This window comes from Rana temporaria, chromosome 2 (genome assembly GCF_905171775.1).
Source record: "Rana temporaria chromosome 2, aRanTem1.1, whole genome shotgun sequence".
NCBI lineage: Eukaryota > Metazoa > Chordata > Amphibia > Anura > Ranidae > Rana > Rana temporaria.
The window spans coordinates 92774526-92800689 of NC_053490.1; the positions used below are offsets into that span (position 1 = coordinate 92774526).

General features: G+C 44.9%; 1 protein-coding gene across 3 annotated transcripts in view; it reads left to right on the forward strand.

The window, feature by feature from the left end:
* The window catches only part of ZDHHC20 (zinc finger DHHC-type palmitoyltransferase 20), a 130395-nt gene that overhangs the window by 52001 nt on the left and 52230 nt on the right, over positions 1-26164 (forward strand). For all 3 annotated transcript variants that reach the window (XM_040340523.1, XM_040340524.1, XM_040340525.1), the window contains exons 3-4: positions 9904-9998; positions 18045-18165. In XM_040340523.1, coding sequence (XP_040196457.1) covers positions 9904-9998; positions 18045-18165 — 216 coding nt within the window. The remainder of the gene's footprint in view (positions 1-9903; positions 9999-18044; positions 18166-26164) is intronic.

Genomic DNA, 26164 nt, shown 5'->3' on the forward strand with positions numbered 1-26164 from the left:
GCTTAAACTTATTCCTGCCCAGCAGGCAGAAGAATTTTCGGATGTCCCTAGGGCCATATGTTTTACGGTAGACGCAATTAAGGATTCTATCCAGCAAGCGTCACGTTTATCGTTATCCCTTATCCATATGAGAAGACTCTTATGGTTAAAGAGCTGGGAGGCCGAGCCCCCATGCAAGAAGCTCCTGGTAGGGTTTCCCTTCTATGGAGGACGACTCTTCGGAGAAGACCTAGATAAATACATTCAGACCATTTCAAACGGCAAAAGTACTCTCTTGCCAACTAAGAAGTTTCAGGGGCCTGCGTTTAAACGACAGTACTCCCCTGGGCAGGGGCCCTTTAATGCCGAACAGTATCGACGGCCTCCTGCGAAAGCAAACTTCGGCTTCAACAGCAAGTCTCAAGGACAGGCTGCTAGAGGCAGAAAGCAGTGGTTTCGCAAACCAGCAAAACCAGCACCCAAGCCAACCTTATGAAGGGGCGCCCCCACCCACGAAGGTGGGGGGAAGGCTGCGACTCTTTTCAGAGGTTTGGGAAGCCAGCATTCCCGACGAGTGGGTACGGTCTTCCGTGGCCACGGGCTACAAATTAGATTTCCTAAAGTTTCCTCCTCCTCATTTCCAGGAGTCGAGGATTCCAAACGATCCGGAGAAAGGAGCCGCATTAATGTCGGCATTAAATCATCTACTTTCCCAGGAAGTAATAGTAGAGGTACCAGTCCTGGAACAGGGACTAGGTTTCTACTCCAACCTATTCATCATCCCGAAGTCCAATGGAGATGTCAGGCCAATTTTGGACCTAAAGATGGTAAATGCATACCTAAAGATCCGCTCATTTCGGATGGAATCCGTGCGGTCAGCAGCTGCCACACTCCAAAAGGACGACTTCATGGCGTCCATAGACATAAAGGATGCCTACCTTCATGTTCCAATTTATCAGCCACATCAAAAATATCTACGCTTCATGGTGGCTTCGCGTCACTTCCAATTCGTGGCGCTTCCCTTCGGGTTGGCTACGGCCCCCCGGGTGTTCACGAAGGTCCTAGCTCCAATCCTAGCCAAACTAAGGATCCAAGGGGTCACGATCCTAGCATACCTGGACGACCTCCTAGTCATAGATCACTCGTCTCCCGGCTTGGAGCGAGCAGTGGCCCTCACGGTCCAATACCTCGAGAAGTTCGGCTGGGTCCTAAATCGAGAAAAGTCAGCTTTCCTGCCCACAAGGCAGTTGGAATATCTCGGCATGAGATTAGACACAGAACAACAAAGTGTTTCTACCTCTGAGGAAGGTCAAAGCCATCAAGGAATTAATCCTACTGGTTTTAAGCAAAAAGGAACCGACTATTCGCCTATGTATGAGGTTACTAGGCAAGATGGTGGCCACATTCGAGGCGGTACCATACGCCCAGAGTCACACTCGCATCCTGCAGGCAGCCATCCTGTCAGCATGGAGCAGAAGGCCACAGGCCTTGGATATCCCGTTGCCGCTCTCATCAAGAGTCCGACAAAGTCTGTGTTGGTGGTTAGACCCTCAGAACCTACTGAAGGGGAGATCTTTCAGCCCAGTGGCTTGGAAGATAGTGACCACAGACGCCAGCCTGACAGGCTGGGGAGCAATTTTGGATGGTTGCACTCGCCAAGGTACTTGGGCAAAGCTAGAGGAGCAGTTGCCCATCAACATCTTGGAGCTCAGAGCTGCTCGACTAGCCCTCAGGGCTTGGACGTCAAAATTGCAGGGGTTCCCGGTGAGAATTCAATCAGACAATGCCACGGCTGTTGCATACATAAATCACCAAGGGGGAACCAGGTGTCAAGCCGCTCAGAGAGAGGTGAGCTTGATTCTCCTATGGGCAGAGGCTCATGTGCCCTGCATATCGGCAATATTCATTCCCGGAGTGGACAACTTTCAGGCGGACTTCTTAAGCCGCCAGACTCTATGGCCGGGGGAATGGTCTCTGCATCCACAAATCTTTCAAGCACTCTGCCAAAGATGGGGAGTGCCGGACGTGGATGTCATGGCATCGAGACTCAACAAGAAGCTAGACAGGTTCATGTCCCGCTCAAGGGATCCGATGGCCTGCGGAACCGATGCGCTGGTTTGCCCTTGGCATCAGTTCAAACTTCTTTATGCGTTTCCCCCGCTTCAGTTACTACCCCGCCTGCTGCGCAGGATCAGGGTGGAGCACATACCAGTCATCCTGGTAGCTCCAGCATGGCCCAGAAGGGCATGGTACTCACTAATCTTAAGGATGGTAGTGGGAGACCCTTGGACTCTTCCTCTACGGCCAGACCTGCTATCGCAAGGTCCGATCCTCCACCCTGCCTTACGGCATCTAAATTTGACGGCCTGGAAGCTGAATCCCTGATTCTCAGGGGTAGAGGTCTGTCTCAGAAAGTAATCTCTACCCTAATCAGAGCCAGGAAACCGGTCTCTAGGGTGATTTATCACAGGGTCTGGAAGGCCTATGTAGGTTGGTGTGAGTCCAAGCTATGGCTTCCTCGCAAATTCACCATTGATAGAGTTTTAAGTTTTCTCCAGCTAGGAGTGGATAAAGGATTGGCATTAAGCACAATCAAGGGACAGATTTCTGCTCTGTCAGTGTGGTTTCAGCGGCCGCTGGCCACCCACTCGCTGGTTAAGACCTTCCTTCAAGGGGTCTTACGTATTAAACCTCCAGTTAAATCCCCACTTTGCCCGTGGGATTTAAACCTTGTTCTGTCAAGTTTACAGAAACAACCGTTTGAGCCGTTGGCTGAAATTCCTTTGGTTTTACTGACAAGGAAGTTAGTATTTTTGGTCGCCATAGTTTCCGCAAGAAGAGTATCGGAACTGGCGGCCTTATCCTGTAAGGAACCATATCTTATTTTTCATAAGGACAGGGTCGTTCTCCGCCCTCATCCTTCCTTCCTACCGAAGGTTATATCCAGTTTTCATTTGAACCAGGATTTGGTATTACCATCCTTCTTCCCTAAACCTACTTCCAGAAAGGAAGGGTTGCTGCATACCTTGGATATCGTCAGGGCCATGAAGGCCTATCTTAAAGCTACAAAGAAGATCCGGAAAACAGATGTGCTGTTCATATTACCGGATGGGCCCAAGAAGGGGCAGGCAGCTGCAAAGTCCACCATTTCTAGGTGGATTAAGCAATTAATCACTCGGGCCTACGGCTTGAAAGGGTTGCCTCCTCCAGTATCATTAAAGGCTCATTCTACTAGGGCCATGGGCGCCTCCTGGGCAGCACACCACCGGATCTCTATGGCTCAGGTTTGCAAGGCGGCAACCTGGTCTTCTGTCCACACGTTTACAAAATTCTACCAGTTGGACGTAAGAAGGAATTCTGATACAGCCTTTGGGCAGGCAGTGCTGCAGGCTGCAGTTTGAGACCCTCGGATTCCGGGGGCTCCTCTTTTTTGAGTTAAATTTAAAATTTAAGATTATTTTTCTCAACTAAGTTGGATTTATTATGATTTGAGTATTCTCTAAATTAAATCCTTTTGTCTTGGAGATGTTCTCCCTCCCCTCATTGTAAGCATTGCTTTGGGACATCCCATATAGTAATGAATGTCGCTCTGTGTCCCGTGATGTAACGATAAAGAAAAAGAGATTTTTAATACAGCTTACCTGTAAAATCTTTTTCTTGGAGTACATCACGGGACACAGAGCTCCCACCCCTCTTATGGGGACCATTTTGGGAGACATACTGCTTGCTACAAAACTGAGGTACTCCTCCTATGGGAGGGGGTTATATAGGGAGGGGCATTTCCTGTTTGAGATTGCCAGTGTCCATCACCTGAAGGTACTCCATATAACCCATATAGTAATGAATGTCGCTCTGTGTCCCGTGATGTACTCCAAGAAAAAGATTTTACAGGTAAGCTGTATTAAAAATCTCTTTTTTTACAACCTAATGCAGTCTACAAACATGCGATATAACAAAATGCAGACAACCCTCACTTCTTCTAAAGCTGGGTACACGCTATTCTTTTTATTTTTTATTTTGTGAACCCCAGTTGATTTTACGAAAAAAACCTGTCTGGTCCCCTCGGATATGCTGTACTAACCCTTAAAAAGGTTAATACAGCGATCTCCCACACTGAGCTGTTGTGCTCTGACAGAGTGATCCCCCCCCCCCCCACGGTCAGAACACTCCAATCAGTACTCTCTGCCATTGGCTGAGAGCGCTGATCGGTAGTCGGGCGGCTACTGGTTTTCCAGCATGCACGTCCGACAGAAGCTGGCCGAACAGACCGACATACACACAGGCAGAAAGTCAGCTGGTATTTTTTGTACCTGGAAATGTCTCCCGACATTCTGCCTCTGTGTACAGGGCTTAAAAGGATTGTAAAGGCAGAAGGTTTTTTATCTTGATGCATTCTATACATTAAGATGATAAGCCTTCTGTGTTCAGTAGCCCCCTCACACTTACCTGAGCCCATCTTTATCCAGCGATGTCCACAAGTGTCTCAGCCATCCGAGATTCTCCTTCCTGTTTGGCTGAGACACAGCAGAGGCGACATTGGCTCCCGCTGCTGTCAATCAAAGTCAGATAGTCAATCAGAGGGGAGAGGGGGTGGGACCGGGTCAGGGCTCTGTGTCTGAATGGACACAAGGAGCTGTGACTCGGCTCAGGTGCCCCCATAGCGGGCTGCTTGCTGTGGGGGAACTCGACAGGAGGAAGGGGCCAGGAGCACAGAAGAGGGACCTGAAATGAGGAGGATCTGGGCTGCTCTGAGCAAATCCACTGCAATAGAGCAGGTAAGTATGACATGTTTATTTTTTATAGGGAAAAAACACAAGACTTCACAATCACTTTAAGGGCTTCCACATGATATCACTAAGACTATTGTGTAATGGTTGCAATAACGTTATTGCATTGTAAATATAAACCCTTGCATAATAGACTTTTTCAATTTTTAAAGGCTAATTTCACTTTTCAAAACAAAAATAACGAATGCACATATTTATGCAGATAAAAAGAATGTGCAATCATAAATGTTTTTGTTTTTATTCGCTGGAGCCTGCACAGCATTACACCTGTGATCAGCAGTCTTCCACTAGCTTTGTGCCCATGTTTTCTTTATGCCTGGTACACACAGGTTAATTACATCCTGTCTAAATTAGCCCTAGTATGTGTATATATGAATTTTAGGGACCTTAGATTGTAAGCTCCTTTAGGGCAGAGACTGATTGTGAATGTAAAATATGTATGTAAAGCGCTGCGTAAATTGGCAGCGCTATATAAGTACCTATAATAAATAAATTGGCAGCATGCATAGCAGATGATTCTTTGTTCTCACTCGTTGTCTGCAGTAATAGTGCAGATACGTAAAAGCTGATAGTAAACAGAGCAATGATTACACTAGTGTTGGCCAGTGATGGCAGCTCATGAAAGCACAATTGGGAAAAAGGCAGATTAAAGAGTTTAAAAGTTGCTTGCTATATCTGGATATATTAAAAGAGCTGACATGTAATAAGGCCTCTTGTACACTGCAGCTTGAAAAAGCTCAGTACATGTTTTTATTTATTTTATTAAATTAAAAATTTTATTTTTTACTGAGGTAAAATACAGCCAATTCATTTTAATGTGATCTAAAGGACAATCAGCATACACACAATAATAAAATGGAAAAAATATGCAAGCTGAACACAAAAATGGTTAATCACACAAAAAAACTCAATAATAAATACGAGAAAATAAATAGTGCAGCGCAAAATATGTAATTAATAGAGGCCTTGTACTGAGTATAATATAAATGGTGAAAAAATGAAGACAACACCCAGTGTTGTGGAAATCTTCAAACGAAAAATGATTGTTCAAAGTGACAAATCCTCCACCATTAGAAATGAGCACCCTTACCGGATGAGGTGGACCATTCAGTGAACAAATGGTGTTTTATGGAGTCCAACGAGGTGGCAAACGGGCATCAATCAAAAATAGACCATGTGAGGAATAAAAAGCAAAACACAATCTAAGGGTAGACCAAAAAAGGAGGGGGGTGCAATCCAAAGAAGGCACCATGGCCTGGTAAAAAGCAGCATAAAACAATAAAAACATCAGTGTATCAGCTGTGTAATGACCGCAAGTAAGCAGATGATGCGGGTGACGTCACACAAGGTAACTCCTCCCCCGTACGCACGTTGCGTCCAGTACGGACTTAGTCAGCGGTGGGTGAAGTCTGCTGACGAAGTCCGTACTGGATGTAATGTGCGTACAGGGGAGGAGTTACCTTACGTGACATCACCCGCGTCCCATCTTCTTACTCAGTCATTACACCGCTGATAGACTGCTGTTTTTATTGTTTTATGCTGCTTTTTGGTGAGTAATTTACGCCTCATGCATGCAAAAATGTGCTATTGTGCACAAATGTGCAGAAATTGCCATTTACATACTACAGAACAAAAACATTAGCATAAGTTTTATGCAAAAAATCCAAACATATGCGCAAATACATAAATAGAAAAAGTCTGAAAAAGTAGCTGCTCAAACAGGAGTATTGTGTGCAAGAGGCCTAATAATATGTTATCCTTTCTGGTTTGCAAACTCTGAACCTGTTTCTACTAGGGATGAGCTTTGTATTCGAGTCAAACTCATGTTCGATCGTTCGTCGAATTACAAAGTTTTGGCTCAGGGGGTTTAGTACACGCCCCACACTATAAAAGGCAGCTTGCAGGTCGGCCTTGTGTATTGTGTTGCGGTGGTTAAGAGAGAACAGAGAGAGTGTCATTTTTTGCAGGTAGATAGAGCAGGCAGGCTAGTCAGTTAAAGTTACAGTGTGTGGAGAGAAACACTGTATATATGCATCCCATGTGTTGTGTATATATATTTATACACTGTACAGTTTAGCTAGATCAGCTCTTCCTAATTTACTGGCAGGCAGGTGATTGTGCTAGCTGCAGTATTCTCACGTGGTGTGTTGCTTGTGTTCTCTGCAGTGTGCACCATAAAGCTACGTGGTGTGTGTACTGCCTTTGTCCTCTGCAATTTTCACCTAAAGCTACGTAGTGTTTGTACTGCCTTTGTCCTCTGCAGTGTGCACCTAAAGCTACTTGGTATGTGTACTGCCCGTGTCCTCTGCAGATTGCACTAAAAGCTACCTAATGTGTACTGCCCGTGTCCTCTGCAGTGTGCAACTAAAGCTACGTGGTGTGTGTACTGTCTGTGTCTGTGCTATTTTTCTCAATGATTTTCATCCATATTGCAAGGACCAGACATTACATTAAAGCAAGCAGTTTTAAATTACTTTTTTCTTATAGTAATCTCATTTTGTGCAGGGACAGTTCTAAACACGTGCCACCTCACAGGCATACTATAGACACCCAGCAGGTACAATATTTAACCACTTCCCGACTGCCACATGTAAATGTACGTCCACAGAATTTCACGTACAGGCAAATGGGCGTACATGTACGTCCTTGCCTTCTAGCGGGTGGGGGGTCCGATCGGGACCCCCCCGCTACATGCGGCGGTCGGATTCCCACGGGGAGCGATCCGGGACGACGGCGCGGCTATTCGTTTATAGCCGCTCCCCGGAGCTGAAGAACGGGGAGAGCCGTATGTAAACACGGCTTCCCCGTGCTTCACTATGGCGCTGCATCGATCGAGTGATCCCTTATATAGGGAGACTCGATCGATGACGTCAGACCTACAGCCACACCCCCCTACAGTTGTCCGAAGTGTCCGCCATAATGTCGCAGTCATGAAAAAAATCGCTGATCGCCGCCATTAGTAGTAAAAAAAATTTTTTTTATAAAAATGCAATAAAACTATCCCCTATTTTGTAAACGCTATAAATTTTGCGCAAACCAATCGATAAACGCCTATTGCAATTTTTTTTACCAAAAATAGGTAGAAAAATACGTATCGGCCTAAACTGAGGAAAAAAAAACATTTTATATATGTTTTTGGGGGATATTTATTATAGCAAAAAGTAAAAAATATTGTTTTTTTTTTTCAAAATTGTCGCTCTATTTTTGTTTATAGCGCAAAAAATAAAAACCGCAGAGGTGATCAAATACCACCAAAAGAAAGCTCTATTTGTGGGGAAAAAAGGACACCAATTTTGTTTGGGAGCCACGTCGCACGACCGCGCAATTGTCTGTTAAAGCGACGCAGTGCCGAATCGCAAAACCTGGCCTGGGCATTTAGCTGCCTAAAGGTCCGGGGCTTAAGTGGTTAAAGGAATTTTTCATTTTTTTTTATTTTTTTTATTTAAGCATCATTAAAATCACTGCTCCTGAAAAAACAACTGTTTTTAAAACTTTTTTTCCATTGATACATGTTCCCCGGGTTCTCGAAGACGTTTTCACAGGCATACTATAGACACCCAGCAGGTACAATATTTAACCACTTCAGCCCCGGACCATATTGCTGCTCAATGACCGGGCCCCTTTTTGCGATTCGGCACTGCGTCGCTTTAACTGACAATTGCGCGGTCGTGCGACGTGGCTCCCAAACAAAATTGGCGTCCTTTATTCCCACAAATAGAGCTTTCTTTTGGTGGTATTTGATCACCTCTGCGATTTTTTTATTTTTTGCGCTATAAACAAAAATAAAGCGACAATTAAAAAAAAAAGGAATATTTTTTGCTATAATAAATATCCCCCAAAAATATTTAAAAAAATATTTTCCTCCAGTTAAGGCCGATACGTATTCTTCGACATATTTTCCGTAAAAAAAATAATCGCAATAAGCGTTTGGTTAGCGCAAAAGTTGTAGCGTCTACAAAATAGGGCATAGTTTTATGGCATTTTTATTAATATTTTTTTTACTAGTAATGGCGGCGATCAGCGATTTTTTTCAGTACTGCGACATTATGGCGGATACTTCGGACACTTTTGACACATTTTTGGGACCATTGGCATTTTTATAGCGATCAGTGCTATAAAAATGCATTGATTTCTATAAAAATGCCACTGGCAGGGAAGGGGTTAACACTAGGGGGCGGAGAAGGGGTTAAGTATGTTCCCTGGGTGTGTTCTAACTAAAGCGGGGGGTGGACTGACTGAGGGAAATGTCTGATCGCTGTTCATACATTGTATGAACAGACGGTCAGACATTTCTCCCCTGACAGGACCGGGAGCTGTGTGTTTACAGGAGCGAGCGGATGGCGCACGCGCGCCCCTATTGGCTGCTGGGAGAGATGACGTATAGCTAAGTGATCTCGCCCAGCAGAGCCGACCTGCCACCGTATAACTGCGGCGGCTGGTCGGCAAGCAGTTAAAAAAAAGTTTCTACATTTAATATTGATTTGGGATAAACCTTTTTTGCCTCTTACTTATAATGGTAATGTTTCTTGTTGAGTAATGTTTCACAACGATTGGAATTTCCTCTTTTCTGTAGCTTTTTGCACTGTCTCTGTACCTGAATGCAGCTTAATTATGTGAATCATCTCAGGAGAGAAATGGCTATTGTTAGGTAAGATTATTTGATGGGAAGTCATTTGGGTTTAGCAGAATACTTGGCCCAAAATAGTTCCCTCAACTACCCCCAGGGTTTTTGAAAATTCCTTTAAGGCTAGGTTCACATCTCTGCATGTCAGGAACACGGAAAAGCATTCTGCACTTTCGCAGATGTGTGGGGGTGCCATGAATTCATTATGGCACCTCAAGGCATTTGTCACCTGCGGCATGTTTTCATGCATATCAATTCACATTGTGCCGTGGCATTTAAAAAAAGAGTTTGGCGACTTCTTTCTTTGCGTTACTCCTGGGTAGGACAGTCCATCGAAATGAATGGGCTACTCAACCTGCGATGTGCACACAACTGCAGGCGACACATGGGAACCAAATGCTCTTAAAGGCCCATGTATAACATGAGTTTAAAGTTTGATTGTTTACAGTTCAAGATACAAATTTAACATGTTGCCTTTTTAACAGAATTTTTTTTTTTTTTGCATTATTCTAGCTCTATACCTGGTGTTCTTTCACCTGTTTTTTATAATGTTTGTGTGGTCGTATTGGAAGACAATATTTGCAAGTCCAGCTAACCCAACCAAAGAGGTAAGTGCACAGATCCTGACTCTCAAGAAACCTTGGATACAGAGGGCACTGCATGCCACGTATTCCACGTATGCCAGAGGAGTGTCGATCCTTATTCATAAAAACTTCCCCTGTGTAATTGAGGAGGTCAGGTTAGACCCCCAGGGTAAATATGTGATACTGGTCTTTACGCTCTGGGCTCAGAGGTACATTATTGTGAACTTATACATTCCCCCTCCCTTTTCGCCAGACTTGTTATATGCGGTTGTAGACAAAATTACGCCCTTCTGCCCCGGGAAGGTGATCATAATGGGGGATTTCAATGCCATCCTGTCCCATGACCTGGACAGACCAACGCTTCCTAAACATAGATGCATGGACCTACCTGCCTGGGCTCAGGCGGTAGGTCTTGAAGAGGTCTGGAGGTGGAAGCATCCGGGGGTGAGGGCATACTCATGCTTCTCATCTTCCCACAAGACCGCATCTCGGATTGATTTGGCCTTCTCCAACCCCGCACTGTTAGCGGATGTGTTGGGGGCGGACTATCTCCCGAGCGGTCTCTCGGATCACAGCCCCTTGGTGGTGAAGCTTCGCTCTCCGGCACTGCGCAGCGCTGCGCTTTGGCGGTTGGGCGCGCAATGGGTCACTCACCCTGACATACTGGACACTATAACCCCCTTACTGACTGAATTTTGGGAACGGAATGTGGGTACTGCCTCCCCGGAGGTTGTATGGGACGCGTTTAAGGCTTACTCTAGAGGGCAATACATCTCCTCCATAGCTAGTGTTAAGAAAAAACATTCAGCCCAGACCCGGGAATTAGAACAACTGATTATTGACAACACGGACAGGTACAATTTAGACCCCACCTCGGATCATTTTGATCGTATGATGGCAGCCCAACGGGACCTACATCTCCACATGGCAGAGGCGACTCGCCTAGAGATTCACAAGAGCAGACAACGTGCCTTTGAGCAGGGGGACCGGAATGGCCGCCTGTTGGCCATGATGGCCCAACATGATCATCCTCTCACCACGATTTCTCTTCTTCGAACGGCTGGGGGTGATACGGTATCCTCTCCCCAGGAGATCCTGCAGACCTTTAGTGACTTTTATAGGACGCTATATTCCTCGGGACTCCCCGCAGACTTCCGACCTGAGACTCTAACCACTTTGATGGATTCCTTGGCGCTAGGCTGGCTATCCGACGGAGAAAGAGAGGCATTGACTCAACCGTTTACAGCTCTAGAGGTGCAAAGGGCTATCCAGTCCTTCCCACCGGGCAAAGCGCCTGGGCCGGATGGACTCTCGCTTGATTTCTACCGTGCACACGTGGGCCTCTTGGCCCCCCTGTTGGCCCAGCTTTATACATCTTCCCTGACGGACGGCAGTCTCCCCGCTTCCATGTACCATGCCCACTTAACGCTGATATATAAGCCTCCCAAGGACCCAACCTCCTGTGCCTCTTACAGACCTATTGCCCTGCTCAATACTGACTTCAAGATCTTGACTAAATTGCTTGCCCTTAGGTTGTATCCCATGCTGCCCACGGTGATCGACTCAGACCAGACCGGTTTCATGCCCCGTAGGTCTACGGACGTTAACCTCAGGAGACTCTTCACCAACATACACGCCAAACACAACAATGTAGGGACGAGGACGGTGGCCTCATTAGACGTTGAAAAGGCCTTCGACACAGTCGAGTGGCCTTTTCTGTGGGAAACACTGCGTCGGATGGGCTTTCCGCTGCTGTTCATCAAATGGCTTCAGGTGATCTATAAGTCCCCTACTTCCTCGGTGCGCTTGGGTGGGGGCCTCTCCGCCCCCTTCAGGCTCTTCCGGGGAACGCGGCAGGGTTGTCCTCTTTCTCCAGCCCTGTTTGCCCTTGCCATTGAACCGGTGGCGGAGGCTTTACGCTCCACAGCGCTTATTAGAGGTCTTCGAGTGGGCTTGCTGGAGGAGAGGGTGGCCCTGTACGCGGACGATATGCTACTGTTCCTGAATGATGCGGGTCCTTCTTTGCAGGGTGCACTGACAGTCTTGGACACATTTGCCTCGGTCACTGGACTCAGGGTAAATTGGTCCAAATCGCTGCTTTTCACGATAGACCAGGCGGCCAGATCTACCTCCCAACCTGATAGCCCGCTATGCTGGGTTACCTCATTTAAATATCTGGGTGTACAGGTCTCTGCATTAGCTTCTGAATTTATCCTATTAAATGTGACCCCGGTCCTGCTAGACACTCAGTCCAAGCTCAAGGCATGGAGTAATCTCCCGCTGTCTGTGTGGGGGAGGGTAAACCTTATTAAAATGAAGATAGTCCCCAAGCTGATTTACCTCTTCCGCCATTCCCCACAGTGGATACTTAAGTCATTTTTCAACAAACTGAACCAGATTTTCTCTTCCTTTATTTGGGGCCCATCCCCGCCCAGGTACAAACTCGCGACTCTGATGAGGCCGCGAACACAAGGGGGAATGGCGTTCCCCGACTGTCACAAGTACTTCCTTGCAACACAATTGGTGACTGCGGCCTGGTGGTTGCGGCCGGACGGGACCAACACCGCCACAGCCCTAGAGGCCTCGGTGGTCGGTTCGCTGGAGGCACTCCAGCTTTTGCTGTTCCGTGGCCCCCGCACACCGTACCCCTTGACTCCTTCCATGCTCACCACTATGCGGGCATGGAGGACGGGACTGGCCATTGAAAAGTGCAAGCCCATCGAAATCTCCCCTAATGCCCCTATCTGGGGAAACCCAACCCTAGCGCACTTCTACAGGCTCCCGGATCCGGTGGCGTGGTCGAAGTGCGCCGTTAAATTGATTTCACATTTAGTCTCGCAAAATAAGCTACTATCCTTTGACGAGCTTGAGTCCACGTTTAATTTGCCCCGGCACTACCTCTTTAGATACCACCAGGTGGCACATGCATTTTCGGCGCAGTTCCCGCTGTCGTCCTGTATCGTGGCCCAGTCGGAGTTGGAGAGAACACTTCGGTTTTGCTGCGAGACAAAGCCTACCTCACATTTGTACTCCTATCTGATTTTTGTGTCTCTTCCTCCTCTGGATGGGCTGCGGTCCCGATGGCAGCGCGACATCCCTACGTTAGATGTTGATGACTGGGATGATGTGTGGGATCTTCCCTTCCGCACTTTGGTCTCCATTCGAGACAGGTTGGTGCAGTTTAAAATTGTCCACAGGGCATACTTTACCCCACATAGACTCCACAAGATGAACCTGGCGCATTCCCCCGAGTGTTGGAGGTGTAGTGCCTCCCCGGGCGACTTCTCCCACACTTTTTGGAGGTGCCCTGTGATAAAACAATATTGGGAAGAGGTATTGGAAATGGTTAACAAAATTGCGGCAGTCCAGCTGCCACTGGCGATGGAGGTGTGTGTCCTGGGTGTTGTTGAGAATGTAGTCCGATCCTCTGCCAAACGTACATTAGTGAGTCTACTACTCTTCTATGCACGCAAGAACATTGCCATGCATTGGAAGAAGCCTACTTCCCCCTCCCTGATGCAGTGGAGGGGCTTGGTGAACGCCAGCCTTCCCCTGTATAAGGATACATACGTAAATCGGGGGTGCCCGCAGAAATACGACAAAATATGGCGAGCTTGGCTAGCTGAAGCTGAAACTGCTGGCTGAACACTTGCAGTAGATGACATGTTTGGCCGCGAGGGCGTAGAGAATAATCTTTTTTTTGATTGGTTGGCCGGCGCGCCGAGGGAGCACGCTGCTGAGGGGGGGGGGGCACCTCAGCCCCCCCCCTGTCCATGTTCATGTCTGTTCATATCTGTAAATTTTCACCTCTCAGGAAGCACTATGTAACAACGTATGATGACATATATTTTGATTCGTGTTAGATGCATATGAGCTGTGTGTGTATGTACTGTCTTCTGTCATGTCGATGTATTGTTCATAAACTTAATAAAAACAATAAAAAAAAAAGAGGTAAGTGCACTGGGGAAAAAAAAAAAAAAGTTAATTTGACCCGACTGTTCTGCTTCTGCCCTCCAAGTACTGAAAATGTGATCTCTGTATGATTCGGTTGTGGTGAGATAGCTTTAGCTTACTTTCTCAGTAGATTGACAGACAGTGACTCAAACTAAATTACACCTTGCAGAGCATAGAAAGCTTTAATCCAAAAACTTGTGCAGATCATAAAATAAGGGTGGGACTAACAACATAGTGCGTCCTCTAGCTACGGAGTGAGGTAGGGACACAATTATTATTATTAGCAAACAGACAATACATGTGTAACTTGATGCTGGCATATCAACATTTTTGAGAGTAACTGTCACATACTCTTCCGGCTACAAAACCTGTGATATGTCACAAAATAATAAATGTCAGTTCAAGCAATAGGCCAGTTGAGAATTTATCTATGTAGTAAAGCCATAACGTTTGTCATACATAAACTGATCTGATCATTTGGTAAAGACCAATCAGGTACTTGGCGCATTCTTCGCTCACCATCTACTATTTAGTACTAAAGAGCCTCTGGTTTATCAGATGAATTAAACACTAAAAAAAAGTTCCTGTGTTGCCAGTCTCCAGGGGTCATTCAGTGGGATTATTTAAAGTATCTCACAGAAGTGCGTACACCCCTCACATTTTTGTTAATATTTTATTATATCAGTTTCATGTGACAACACTGAAGAAATTACAGTTTACTACAATTCAAAGTAGTAAGTGTACAGCTTGTATAGCTGGTAAGACAGCGCAGGGTGCTAATGCTCCTTTGCAGCAGTCTGTGATTGCCTGTGTCCCAAGGGTTGCAGGTTCGATCACGGCGGGGTCCACTCAGCCTTTCATCCTTCCAAGGTCGGTAAAATGAGTACCATTGAGTTGGGTAATAATGACAACCATTATCAGCGCTTAGACACAGCGGCACCGCTGTAATTGGCGCTATATAAGTGTTAACATTATTATTATTATAACAGAGTCAATTTGCTGTCCTCTTAAAATAACTCAACACACGCTGGCAACAAATGTGAGTACACCCCTAAGTGAAAATGTCCAAATTGGGCCCAAAGTGTCATTATTTTGTGTGGCCATCATTATTTTTCAGCACTGCCTTAATCCTCTTGGGCATGGAGTTCACCAGAGCTTCACAGGTTGCTACTGGAGTACTCTTCCACTCCTACATGACAACATCACAGAGCTGGTGGATGTTAGAGACCTTGCACTCCTTCACCTTCCGTTAGATAGAGGATGTCCCACAGATGCTCAATAGGGGTTAGGTCTGGAGACATGCTTGGCCAGTCCATCACCTTTTACCCTCAGCTTCTTTAGCAAGTCATTGGTCTTGAAGGTGTGTTTGGGGTCGTTATGCTGCAATACTGCCCTGCGGCCCAGTCTCCGAAGGGAGGGGATCATGCTCGGCTTCAGTATGTCACAGTACATGTTGGCATTCATGGTTCCCTCAATGAACTTTAGCTCCCCAGTGCCGGCATCACTCATGCAGCCCCAGACCATGACACTCTCACCACCATGCTTGACTGTAGGCAAGACACACTTGTATTTGTACTTCTCACCTGGTTGCCATCACACACACATTTGACACCATCTGAACCAAATAAGTTTATCTTGGTCTCATCAGACCACAGGACATGGTTCCAGTAATCCATGTCTTTAGTCTGCTTGTCTTCAGCAAACTGTTTGCAGGCTTTCTTGTGCATCATCTTTAGAAGAGGCTTCCTTCTGGGACAACAGCTATGCAGACCAATTTGATGCACGTATTGCGCGTATTGTCTGAGCACTGACAGTCTGACCCCCCCCCCCCCCTATCTTCAACTTCTGCAGAAATTCTGGCGAGCAATATACGTGTATTTCCCAAAGACAACCTCTGGACATGACGCTGAGCACGTGCACTGAACTTCTTTGGTCGACCATGGTGAGGCCTGTTATGAGTGGAACCTGTCTTGTTAAACCGCTGTGTATGATCTTCGCCACCGTGCTGCAGCTCAATTTCAGGGTCTTGGAAATCTTCTTATAGCCTAGGCCATCTTTATGTAGAGCAACAATTCTTTTTTTTTTTCAGATCCTCAGAGAGTTCTTTGCCATCAATTTCCATGGTGAACTTCAAGTGACCAATATGAGAGAGTGAGAGCGAGGGACACCAAATTTAACACACCTTTGCTAATTGGGACATTTTTACTTAGGCGTGTACTCATTTTTGTTGCCAGCAGTTTAGACAGCAAATTTACACTGTTATACAAGCTGTACACTCACTACTTTACATTGTAGCAAAGTGTAATTTCTTCAGTGTTGTCACATGAAAAGATTTACAAAAATGTGAGGGGTGTACTCACTTTTGTGAGATACTGTATATTACATAAATTACGAATGGTATGTTATATAGGAAACAAATATCTTGTAATGTGTATGGCAACTTTAACACACTTGATATCAATACCTCTCTATAACTCTTAAAGCGTAACACCAGGTAGAAATTAAAACGCCATATAATGCAGGGATGAATGACTTACTTACGTTACTTGTATGTAATACAGTAAATTTAATTATCAGATTCTGATATCATTTGAAAAGAGGCGATGACTTATCTGTGTTTTGCTGTTATTAACTAGTCAGTGGGCCGGAAGTTGACACCGCTGTATTTTTGTAAAAGGATAAAGGAATATTTACGCTTTAGTCTCTCAGAGCGCCTTATTCCCTAACCTTCAGGTGTCATGACATATCAACCGAAAATGCTAACGGCTCATGCGCGGGGAAGAAACGAAACTGCGTGCCGTTTCTTCCCTAGCCTGTCCTGTTAATGGCGGCTCCCGTGCGCATGCGTGGGAGTGATGTCACACGGCTCCAGCGAATCACAGAGTCAGAGTCCGCGGCTCAGAAGGAAGAGGGGCCAGAAGATGGATACTGCGTACACAGGGGACATCGTTGGGTTCTTTTGCAGGTAAGTGTCACATAATGGGCTAGTATGCAATGCATACTAGCCCATTATGCTTTTCATTTGCAGGCTTTGCGGCAAGCAAAAAGAGGAAGTAAACCCCATTGGAGTTTACTTCTTCTTTAAGCCGCTACTATAAAAACCTCCCATCCCCCCTGTAACATAATGTGTCCCTGTGTTTTTATATATATATATATATATATATATATATATATATATATATATATATATATATATATATATATATATATATATATATATATATATATATATATATATATATATATATATAAATATAAATATATATATATATATATATAAATATAAATATGCCGATTTGTACCTATATGAGAGCGGCTCCCATCGGTCACGTAACTCCTCGGCTCTCTCCTCTGCACATCTGACAGCTGTGATGGGGGGGGGCAAGCACTTCCAATGACGTCAGCCGGGGGAGAAAGAGGGAGAGACGAGGAGTCACGTGAGAGCTGCTCTGATATATATGTATAGATCAACTTTTTGGTTTTTTATATAGCACAGGGACACATATTGTTATGTTACAGAGGGGATGGGAGGATTTTGTTTTAGTTATAAGAGCAGGAGGGGAGGGGGGCTGGCACTGACACGAGCAGGGGGGAAGAGAGGAGAGCTGCGGATGATGGAGTCACGTAAACTGACAACGGTGTCAGGGCTCAGCAGCCATGATAAGCCGTGGTCAGTTTACAGGGAGGAGGGTTTAGCCAGGCAGGATCAGCCAGGTTTTTTTAGGTGATGGATGGGGCTAAACACATTTTAGCTAAACACTTTTGATCAGCAATTACAAAGGTAGAACGTTCAGCTAATCATCTGAAAGCCTGAAAAGCAACCATAAGACTGCTGTCAACACCCTTTCCCTGGGTAAAGCATTCATGTGTGACATGTAACACTAGGTAGTGTTCTCTGATGACATATCATACAGGGCAATACATTCTTTAAGAAGACCGTGCTTACTAGCTGTGCCTGCTTCCTGGTCAGTAGATGATTGCGTCTACCTTGATGTACCCCTTGTGAGCAGGTGTTGACTTATCACTATTGACTTTATTTAATCTGTGTTAGTCACACAGTATAATGTTTGCTTTCTACAGAGGCCAACCTAATGTTATCCCATGTCTTTATTTCAGTTCTGCTTATCCAAATCTGACAAGGAGCTGTATGAGAGGGAAGAGAGGCAGGAAATCCAACAGGAGATCCTCAGAAAAGCTGCTAAAGATTTACCAGTCTATACCTCAACAGCTACAAAAGGTGCGTCCTACTGCTCCTGTGTGGGGATGAAGCAGTAGGGGGGGGGGGGGAATCATAATGGTTATTAACAGAAACTTAAAGTGATTCTTCTACTGCCACTGGAGTCCCCTGCCGACGCTGTCCTTTCTCTTCCACATGCCCCCTCAGAAGCATGGTAATGAGGGGGCACCCGTGCTGCTGCACCTCTAAGCCAGGTTGTGTGTGCGTCCATATATGCACACAGTGGGGTTCGACCATGCTCCCCACTCCCACCTCACTACAAGATTGCTGTTAGTCTCTCTTGTGAATATGGAGGCTGCCACTGCTGACTTAAAACTCTGCCTTGTATTTTGTGAATAAATACAAAGCTTCCTCTGATTGGCTGAGGCAGTTTGATGACGTCACGATCTGTAACTCGGCCAATCTGAGGAAGCTTTGAATTTATTCACAGAATCACAAAGCTGCCTATGAATGGCTGAGCGCCGCTCAGACCGATTTGTTTTGTTACAGGTGTGAGACGGGGAGTCTGTCTCACAGCTGGAACCCACCACTGTGTAATGTAAATAGCTGAAGCTACATTTAGTTCATACAGCACTTGGAGCCAATGGAGCACTCAGTGGAGGAAATAGTTTGTTTGGACCAGCTTGGTCTAAGCAAACTATTTGACAAGAAACCTGGTGATTTGTTTAAAACTGATGTCCTCACGTCCGCTGGAGCGAGTGGCACGATTGTAATGCTTTTCATGCTCGGATCCTTTTCTGTGCTTGAGTAACCTTTTAATAATACATTTATATTACTTCGCGGATTTACACTGTGGAGTCCCTTTTCTACCTCTTGTAAGGTCCAATTTATGGCATATCCACATACTTTATTACTCATTTTGATAGATTGTTGTAAAGGTTGCTTACCATCACGTATATGATGACTCGTTGTTGTACAAGTGCGCATGACTTTAGGGGTCATGTCCATTCGGCAAGAGTCTCACACTCGATAGAGAATCATTTTATTCGATGTTCATTAAGATTTTTATCGCCATTTATGTTGTGGACTTTCCCTATTTTGGTGTTATTTTCACTAGTTTGAATAACGGTATTTAATTTTCTTCACTGTAATAATAGAGGAATTATTGTGTTGGATTATAATATAGTGCATCAATTTTCTGTTTATTACATCTGATGACTTTTATTTGGATAATTTGTTGATCAGCGCCCTATGTTTGCAATTTTCTAAGTAATATTCAGCATGGAGTTGACACAATATATAAAAGGACTATAAATGTGACGTAAATAAGCTATAGGTAGAAAATACCGTAGAAGCCTAATATATACTTGGCAGGCGTGGTGGTGCAGGTTTGTTTGCATTCCTCAGCTGCATGGGTTGAGAAAAGACAAAGTCTGTCAGGGTTTCCTAAACATCCTAGTCTGATGAGCATAGTTCTTACACCGTACGTGAAGGCCTATGAATGGAACTGACATCAAGCAGTGAGGCCTGACGATGTGTGTGCTAATTACAGTCATTAAACTCTAACTCCTCAGCCAGATTCAATACACTGACAGTAATAACCGCTGAGTGCGATCTGTCAGGCTCTAAAAATGTTTTACGCGGACCCTGCGCTCTACTATCTGTGGATTCCCCTCTAGCCAAATACGTCATCCTATTTGGCCAGTAACCATGTGCAGGGTGGAGCAGGGCCTTACATAAATAAACCAGTTACTCGGAAATCTGCAGCTGCGTTTAATGGAGCAGCATTGGGAGTCTACAGTAGGTTGGTTATAGCACTGCAGTAAAGGTCATATGCTTTGCAGGCTGCATTGTAAGATTTTGTGCTGCAGTAAGACGAGTTCATAGCACTGTATTGGGGAAGATGAGATGAATTTGTCTGTATAATATTGAATGTAGGGCAAATCTAGCCTTTCAATGTAGTAGAATGGCGTTGCTTGTACATTTATAAGAGACGGTATTGGCTGTACAGTATAGGAGGTAGAATGATGCAAGGGGGGCGGGCAGTAGAGTGGAGGGGTCTGTCAGTATAGTAAATCACATAAGCAATCATCTTGGCTTTATAGTAATGGGGATAGTAGAATAAGGAACTGAGCTGCTTAGTGTGGGTGATTTAGAAAGGTGGTTATGGTTTTATAGTAAAGGAAGGAGGAGGATATATATATCCAAGAGGTGTGTGGTTGGGCAGAGTGGGAAAAGTAGGTCGGATGATCATGTTGTGCAGTATGGTATTTAGCAACATGTAAGACGTAGGAGGGGTGTAAAGGAAGAAGTTAGTGGGGACTGTCTGTCCTTTTATGCAGTGGTTGTGGTCTAGCTGTACAGTAAAGAAGGTCGTTGGCACAGTAGATGCAGTAGCTGGAGTCTGGTGGTACAGTTGAGGAAGTAGGTGTGGTCTGGTGGTACAGAAGAGGTAGGTGTCGCCTGCAGATTTCAATGGCTCTTTTCACAGAACACCGGCAGCATATACACTATGGTACACAACGACTTGTCTGTGCTGACAGAACAGCAGCTAAGGAGTAAAGAAGTTGTCGCCTCGGAGGTGGCCATGTTGTTCATTAGTAGCGGGCAAACTAACAATGTTCTTTCATTATATAGTGTATACACTGCTGGGGTACTGTGAAAACAGCCAAGTTGTCGAAATCTGCAATTACTGCTGCTGGAGCATCACAGGAAGTGATGTAATTGGAGATTTTGACGAGTTGGCTCTTTTGACAGAACACGGGCAACACAACAGGAAGAGATAGCTGGGGCCAAGATTTACAGTAAAGGTGGTAGGTAGTGCTAAGCTGTGCACTAGAGAATGAAGGGTGGGGACCTTACTTTATAGTGGAAGTAGGAGGTATGACGAGCTGTACTGTGAAGGAGGTAGTTGGGACCTGGCCGTAGAGTATAGAAGGTAGGTAAGATTAAGCTGTACACTAGAGGTGGTGCATAGGATCAATTGTATAATAGAGAAGGTGGATGGGCACGGTTTTACTTATAGATGGGTCAATCTGTAAGATAGGGAAAACTGCCGCTCCAGGTGAGCGCATCTAAGGCAATCACTGTCCACTCAGGAACCAACGGGTGCTGGCAATGCACAGAGCATGCAAAGGAAGAAACGTATATGGACAGCCGCACTCCAGTAAGTCTAAAAAAGACGTGCCCTTTTTTGGGTAAAAAAAAAATTCCCTTACAAAAAACAGCATACAGTGGGAAATAAACAGCTGACGCGTTTCACATTGAACCTCAATTCTTAGTCATAGCTATAAATGAAACATTTTTGTAGTGCATTTTCTTTTTAACCAATAAAGGGCACGTCTTTTTTAGACTTACTGGAGTGCGGCTGTCCATATACGTTTCTTCCTTTGCATGGGTCAATCTGTACAATGATCATGGGGGGTAAGTGGAGTCTAACTGTACAGTAGAGTAGACAGATTGAGTGTTACAATGGGGAAGGTAGGTTGGGCCTAACTGCAAAGTAGAGAAGGTAGGAAGGTTTTGACTGCCCAGTAAAGGTGGTAGTAGGGTCCTGGCTACACAATAAAAGATGGGAGGTATATGGGTGCTCTATAGTTGAGGCGTTTTGACATTGTTTTGGCTGTACATCATGGGATGTATGAAAATAACCATACAGTGGAGAAAGCAAAGGCTAGCTGTAAAGTAGAGGAGATGGTATTGAGAATTAGCTGTCCAGTTTGAGGGATGTAGGAGGAAGGTCTGGGTTGTAGTGTCTTGATTGCATGTATAAAATGATGTCTGTGCCTTTTTAAAATAAATATAGTATGTTATTAGGCATTGTATTGTTTCTCTAACTTCAAAAGACCACTATACAGCATGCCTTCCCAGCCTCTTTTTGTAGATTAAGCGCAAATGTTTGCCCTAGGTGATTAATCTTCTTTGGGGGGGACCTGGCTGCAGACACAGATACCTGTGCCTATATCCACCTGTACCTAGAGCAGTAGATAACACAGTAAAATCAAATATTTTAATCCCTTTTTTTTACATGTTGTAACCTTTTAGTTAAATATACACTATATTACCAAAAGTATTGGGACACCTGCCTTAACATGCACATAAACTTTAATGGCATCCCAGTCTTAGTCTGTAGGGTTCAATATTGAGTTGATCCACCCTTTGCAGCTATCAACGGCTTCAACTCTTCTAGGAAGGCTGTCCATAAGGTTTAAGAGTGTGTCTATGGGAATGTTTGACCATTCTTCCATAAGCTAATTTGTGAGGTCAGGCACTGGTGTGGAAGAGAAGGTCTGGCTCATCCCAAAAGTGTTCTGTATGGTTGAGGCAGGCCAGTCAAGTTCCTCCACCCCAAACTCGCTCATCCATGTCTTTATGGAACTTGTTTGTGCACTGGTGCGCAGTCATGTTTGAACACGAAGGGGCCATCCCCAAACTGTTCCCGAAAAGTTGAAAGCATCAAATTGTCCAAATGTCTTGGAGTTCCCTTTACTGGAAATAAGGGGCCAAGCCCAACCCCACACCATAATCCCCCCTCCAGAAAATGATAGCTGCAAAGGATGGGCCAACTCAATATTGAACCCTACGGACTAAGACTGGGATGCCATTAAAGTGGTTGTGAACCCAGGCAGAAAAACAAACAAACAAAAAAAAAAACCTGCAAGACAAATGCATAACGAGCTAGTATGCATAGCATACTAGCTCATTATGATATACTTACCTTAGCTTGAAGCCCCCGCAGCAGTCCCAGCACACTGCTTTGGCCTGCAACATGTCTCCCGGAGTTACTTCCAGGTATCGCGGGGCCCTGGCAGTGTGATCAGCCAGAGCCGCGATGACGCCGCTGGTAACGGCACACACGCCCCATTGCTTCACTACGCATGTGCAGGTTTAGGAGATATCCGGGGTAGCTACAGGTTGGCCTTAATATAGGCTTACCTGTAGTAACCACTAGAGTTCATATATATATATATATATATATATATATATATATATATATATATATATATATATATATATATATATATATATATATATATATATATATATATATATATAATGTGTGTGTGTATAAAGGCAGGCATCCCAATACTTTTTGATAATATTGTATGAGTGCTAGTAGTAATACATAAATGGACTTTTGTTTTTTGGCTTTAGTGGTCTGTTAATGATGATTAGCTGCTTTGTTTCTGATTTATGGATGCTGACTTTGTGATTTTTAGTTTTATCCATATAATTAACAGAGACTGGCAGACATATACTGTTCGCTGTAGAGCTGAGCAGGCTGGAGAATATGGCATCACATCAAGTGAGAGCAGAACAGAGAGATGACTGTGCCAGGATCACAGCTGCAGTTTGGAGGTTCATGACACTTTGTGATGTCACTGACCTCATAAACACACACAACCATTTATATTTCTGTGCCGTCTATCAAGCATTGTCTGACTGCCTCGCTGTCTGTGCTATTAATATTTATTTGATATATAGAAAGGTAAAATTATAGTGTTATATATGCCAGGCATCAGGGTTAACTATTTGACAAATGCTACAAAAGGTGGATGTAGACGGCATGCTGTGACCATCAGGTGAACATTTCCAGGTGGTGGCTATACATATATGCATTCATTGTTTTTTCTTATTTTTGTATCATTTATTGTGAAGGAAACATGACATTTGCTGGTTACATAAATTGCCAGTATTATACTTCCGAGGGGGAAAAATCACTAGTAAAAAGGCTTGTCCCCTCCCCCCCCCCCACACAGTTAGAATCACTCCCTAGGTAACACATTTAACCACTTGATCGCCCCCTAGTGTTAACTCCTTCCCTGCCAGTGACATTTATACAGTAATCGGTGCATATTTATAGCACAGATCGCTGTATAAATGTCAGTGGTCCCAAAATAGTGTCAAAAGTGTCCAATCTGTCCGCCGCAATGTCACAGTCGCGGCAGCCAAGACAATACAGCCATTTAACAGGACAGGTTCCCCTCGGAACAGGCCTCCCCATGGTCGACCAAAGAAGTTAAGTGCACGCGCTCAGTGTCATATCCTGAGCTTATCTTTGGGAAATGGACGTATGAGTGCTGCCAGCATTGCTGCAGAGGTTGAAAGGGTGGGGGGTCAGCCTGTCAGTGCTCAGACCATACTCCGCACACTGCATCAAATTGGTCTGCATGGTTGTCGTCCCAGAAGGAAGCCTCTTCTAAAGATGATGCACAAGAACGCCCGCAAACAGTTACTTTTACAAGATAAACTTCCTTGTGATCATCACTTCTGTCAGAAGATTTATCACTGTTGTCCTGTTGACCATACATAAGGCAAGGTTCTTGTGAGACCAAGGACTTTCTTTTTCACCCAAGTTGTCTCTGCTTCCCACCTTTGTGAATATAAGGGGTTATGTTCCATGTGTCTGACACTAGTTGACTCGGGTGGGATCTATATACATTGCCACGATGTAATAAGTTTACCCTTTTCCCCACTGTTCCTTTAAATTAGAGGTATTCTCTGTCTGTTCTATTCTATAAGGTCCCAGTAGATGCTCTGTATCTTACAGATAAACAATTTCAAAGTGGATTCAAATTGCTGCTGTGTGGGCCTATGAATTGTGAGATTGTGTTTCCTTTTCTTGTTTAAAGTGATTGTAAAAGTTTTTTGTGTTTTTTTTTTTTTTTTTTAAATAACAAACATGTTATACTTGCCTGCTCTGTGCAAGGGTTTGCACAGAGCACCACAATCCTCCTCTTCTGGTGTACCCCGGTGGCTCTCCTGACTCCTCTTCATTGAGTGCCCCCACGAAGAGCCACTTTCCTTGGGGGCACCCGTGTGGGCGCGCTCCCGTGTCAGACCTGCCCCTGTGTCACTGGATTTAATTGACATAAGCTGGAGCCAAAGGCTCCTGCTGCTATCAATCTATCCAATGAGGACCGAGACAGCAGCTGGAGTTGCTAGGCTCGTGCACAGCGTTGGAACGGATTGGCTGAGGTAAGAAAAAGGGGTACGCTGGGCATGCAACTGCAGCACAGAAGGTTTTCCACCTTAATGCATAGAATGCGTTAAGGTGAAAAACCGTGAGACTTTACAACCCCTTTAAGTGCTTCTTTGGATGTCCGTAATCAAATCTCCTCAGTCTTTCAAATCTGCAACCTGGTCTTCTGTGGATATGTTCAATAAGGCTGGCCGTACATTATTCAATCTGCTTGTACAATTTTCTTTTAGTTTTATCAAAACCATATAATATGATGTCAAGCCTAAACACTTTTAATTTGTATGCAATCAGGCAGGCCCCTGCACTACAAATTTTGGGTAAGTGTACCCGGCAGTGTAGCCTTTCGGCTTCACGCCGGGAACCCTACTGCGCATTCGCGAGGCCCACTCCTCTCTCCTACTGGCCCGGGGACGGGAGGAGGAGGAGGCAGCCCCGCGCTGATGTCACGGTCCGTAGCCCGGACTCCCGGAAGTGGGAAAGGATACCTGTCAAAGACTCCCCCTGCAAGGTGGCAATTGTGACACCAGACAGGGGGAGGAACCGGATAAGCGGAAGTTCCATTTCTGGGTGGAACTCCGCTTTAATGTGTCTGTATTGGCAGATGCTAGATTAGGTTGAAGGGGTTTTGTACTTATCATAAAAAATCGTTTTCTTGGAGTCCATTGCTGAACATCACTTTTCCTTACCCTCATTTTCCATTTGTTTTTGGACTGTATTTTACAATTGAGTAAGTGTGTGGAGTTTTATAGCCTCCAGGGTCTTCTCATGACTAGTATTTATCCCTAATCGCCGTATGACTCTGGCTTTTTCCTTGTGAATCAATGTATGTCGGCACAGCTTTGACGTGTAGTCAACACGGAACCAGATGTACACTGGAATGTAGTTTTGCAGGCTGGTCTCGGGGCCTGTTCATGGGTGATTTTTATTTTTTTTAAGATAAATTACATGATGGAAGCTGCCCAAATGATAGGAATTAATTTATCTAAAATATTTTCCTGTGTGATTAGAATGTACAATAAATACTTGTTTATTATGGCACAGTAATGGGGGGGGGGGGAGTAAGCTAGCAGCTTTAGC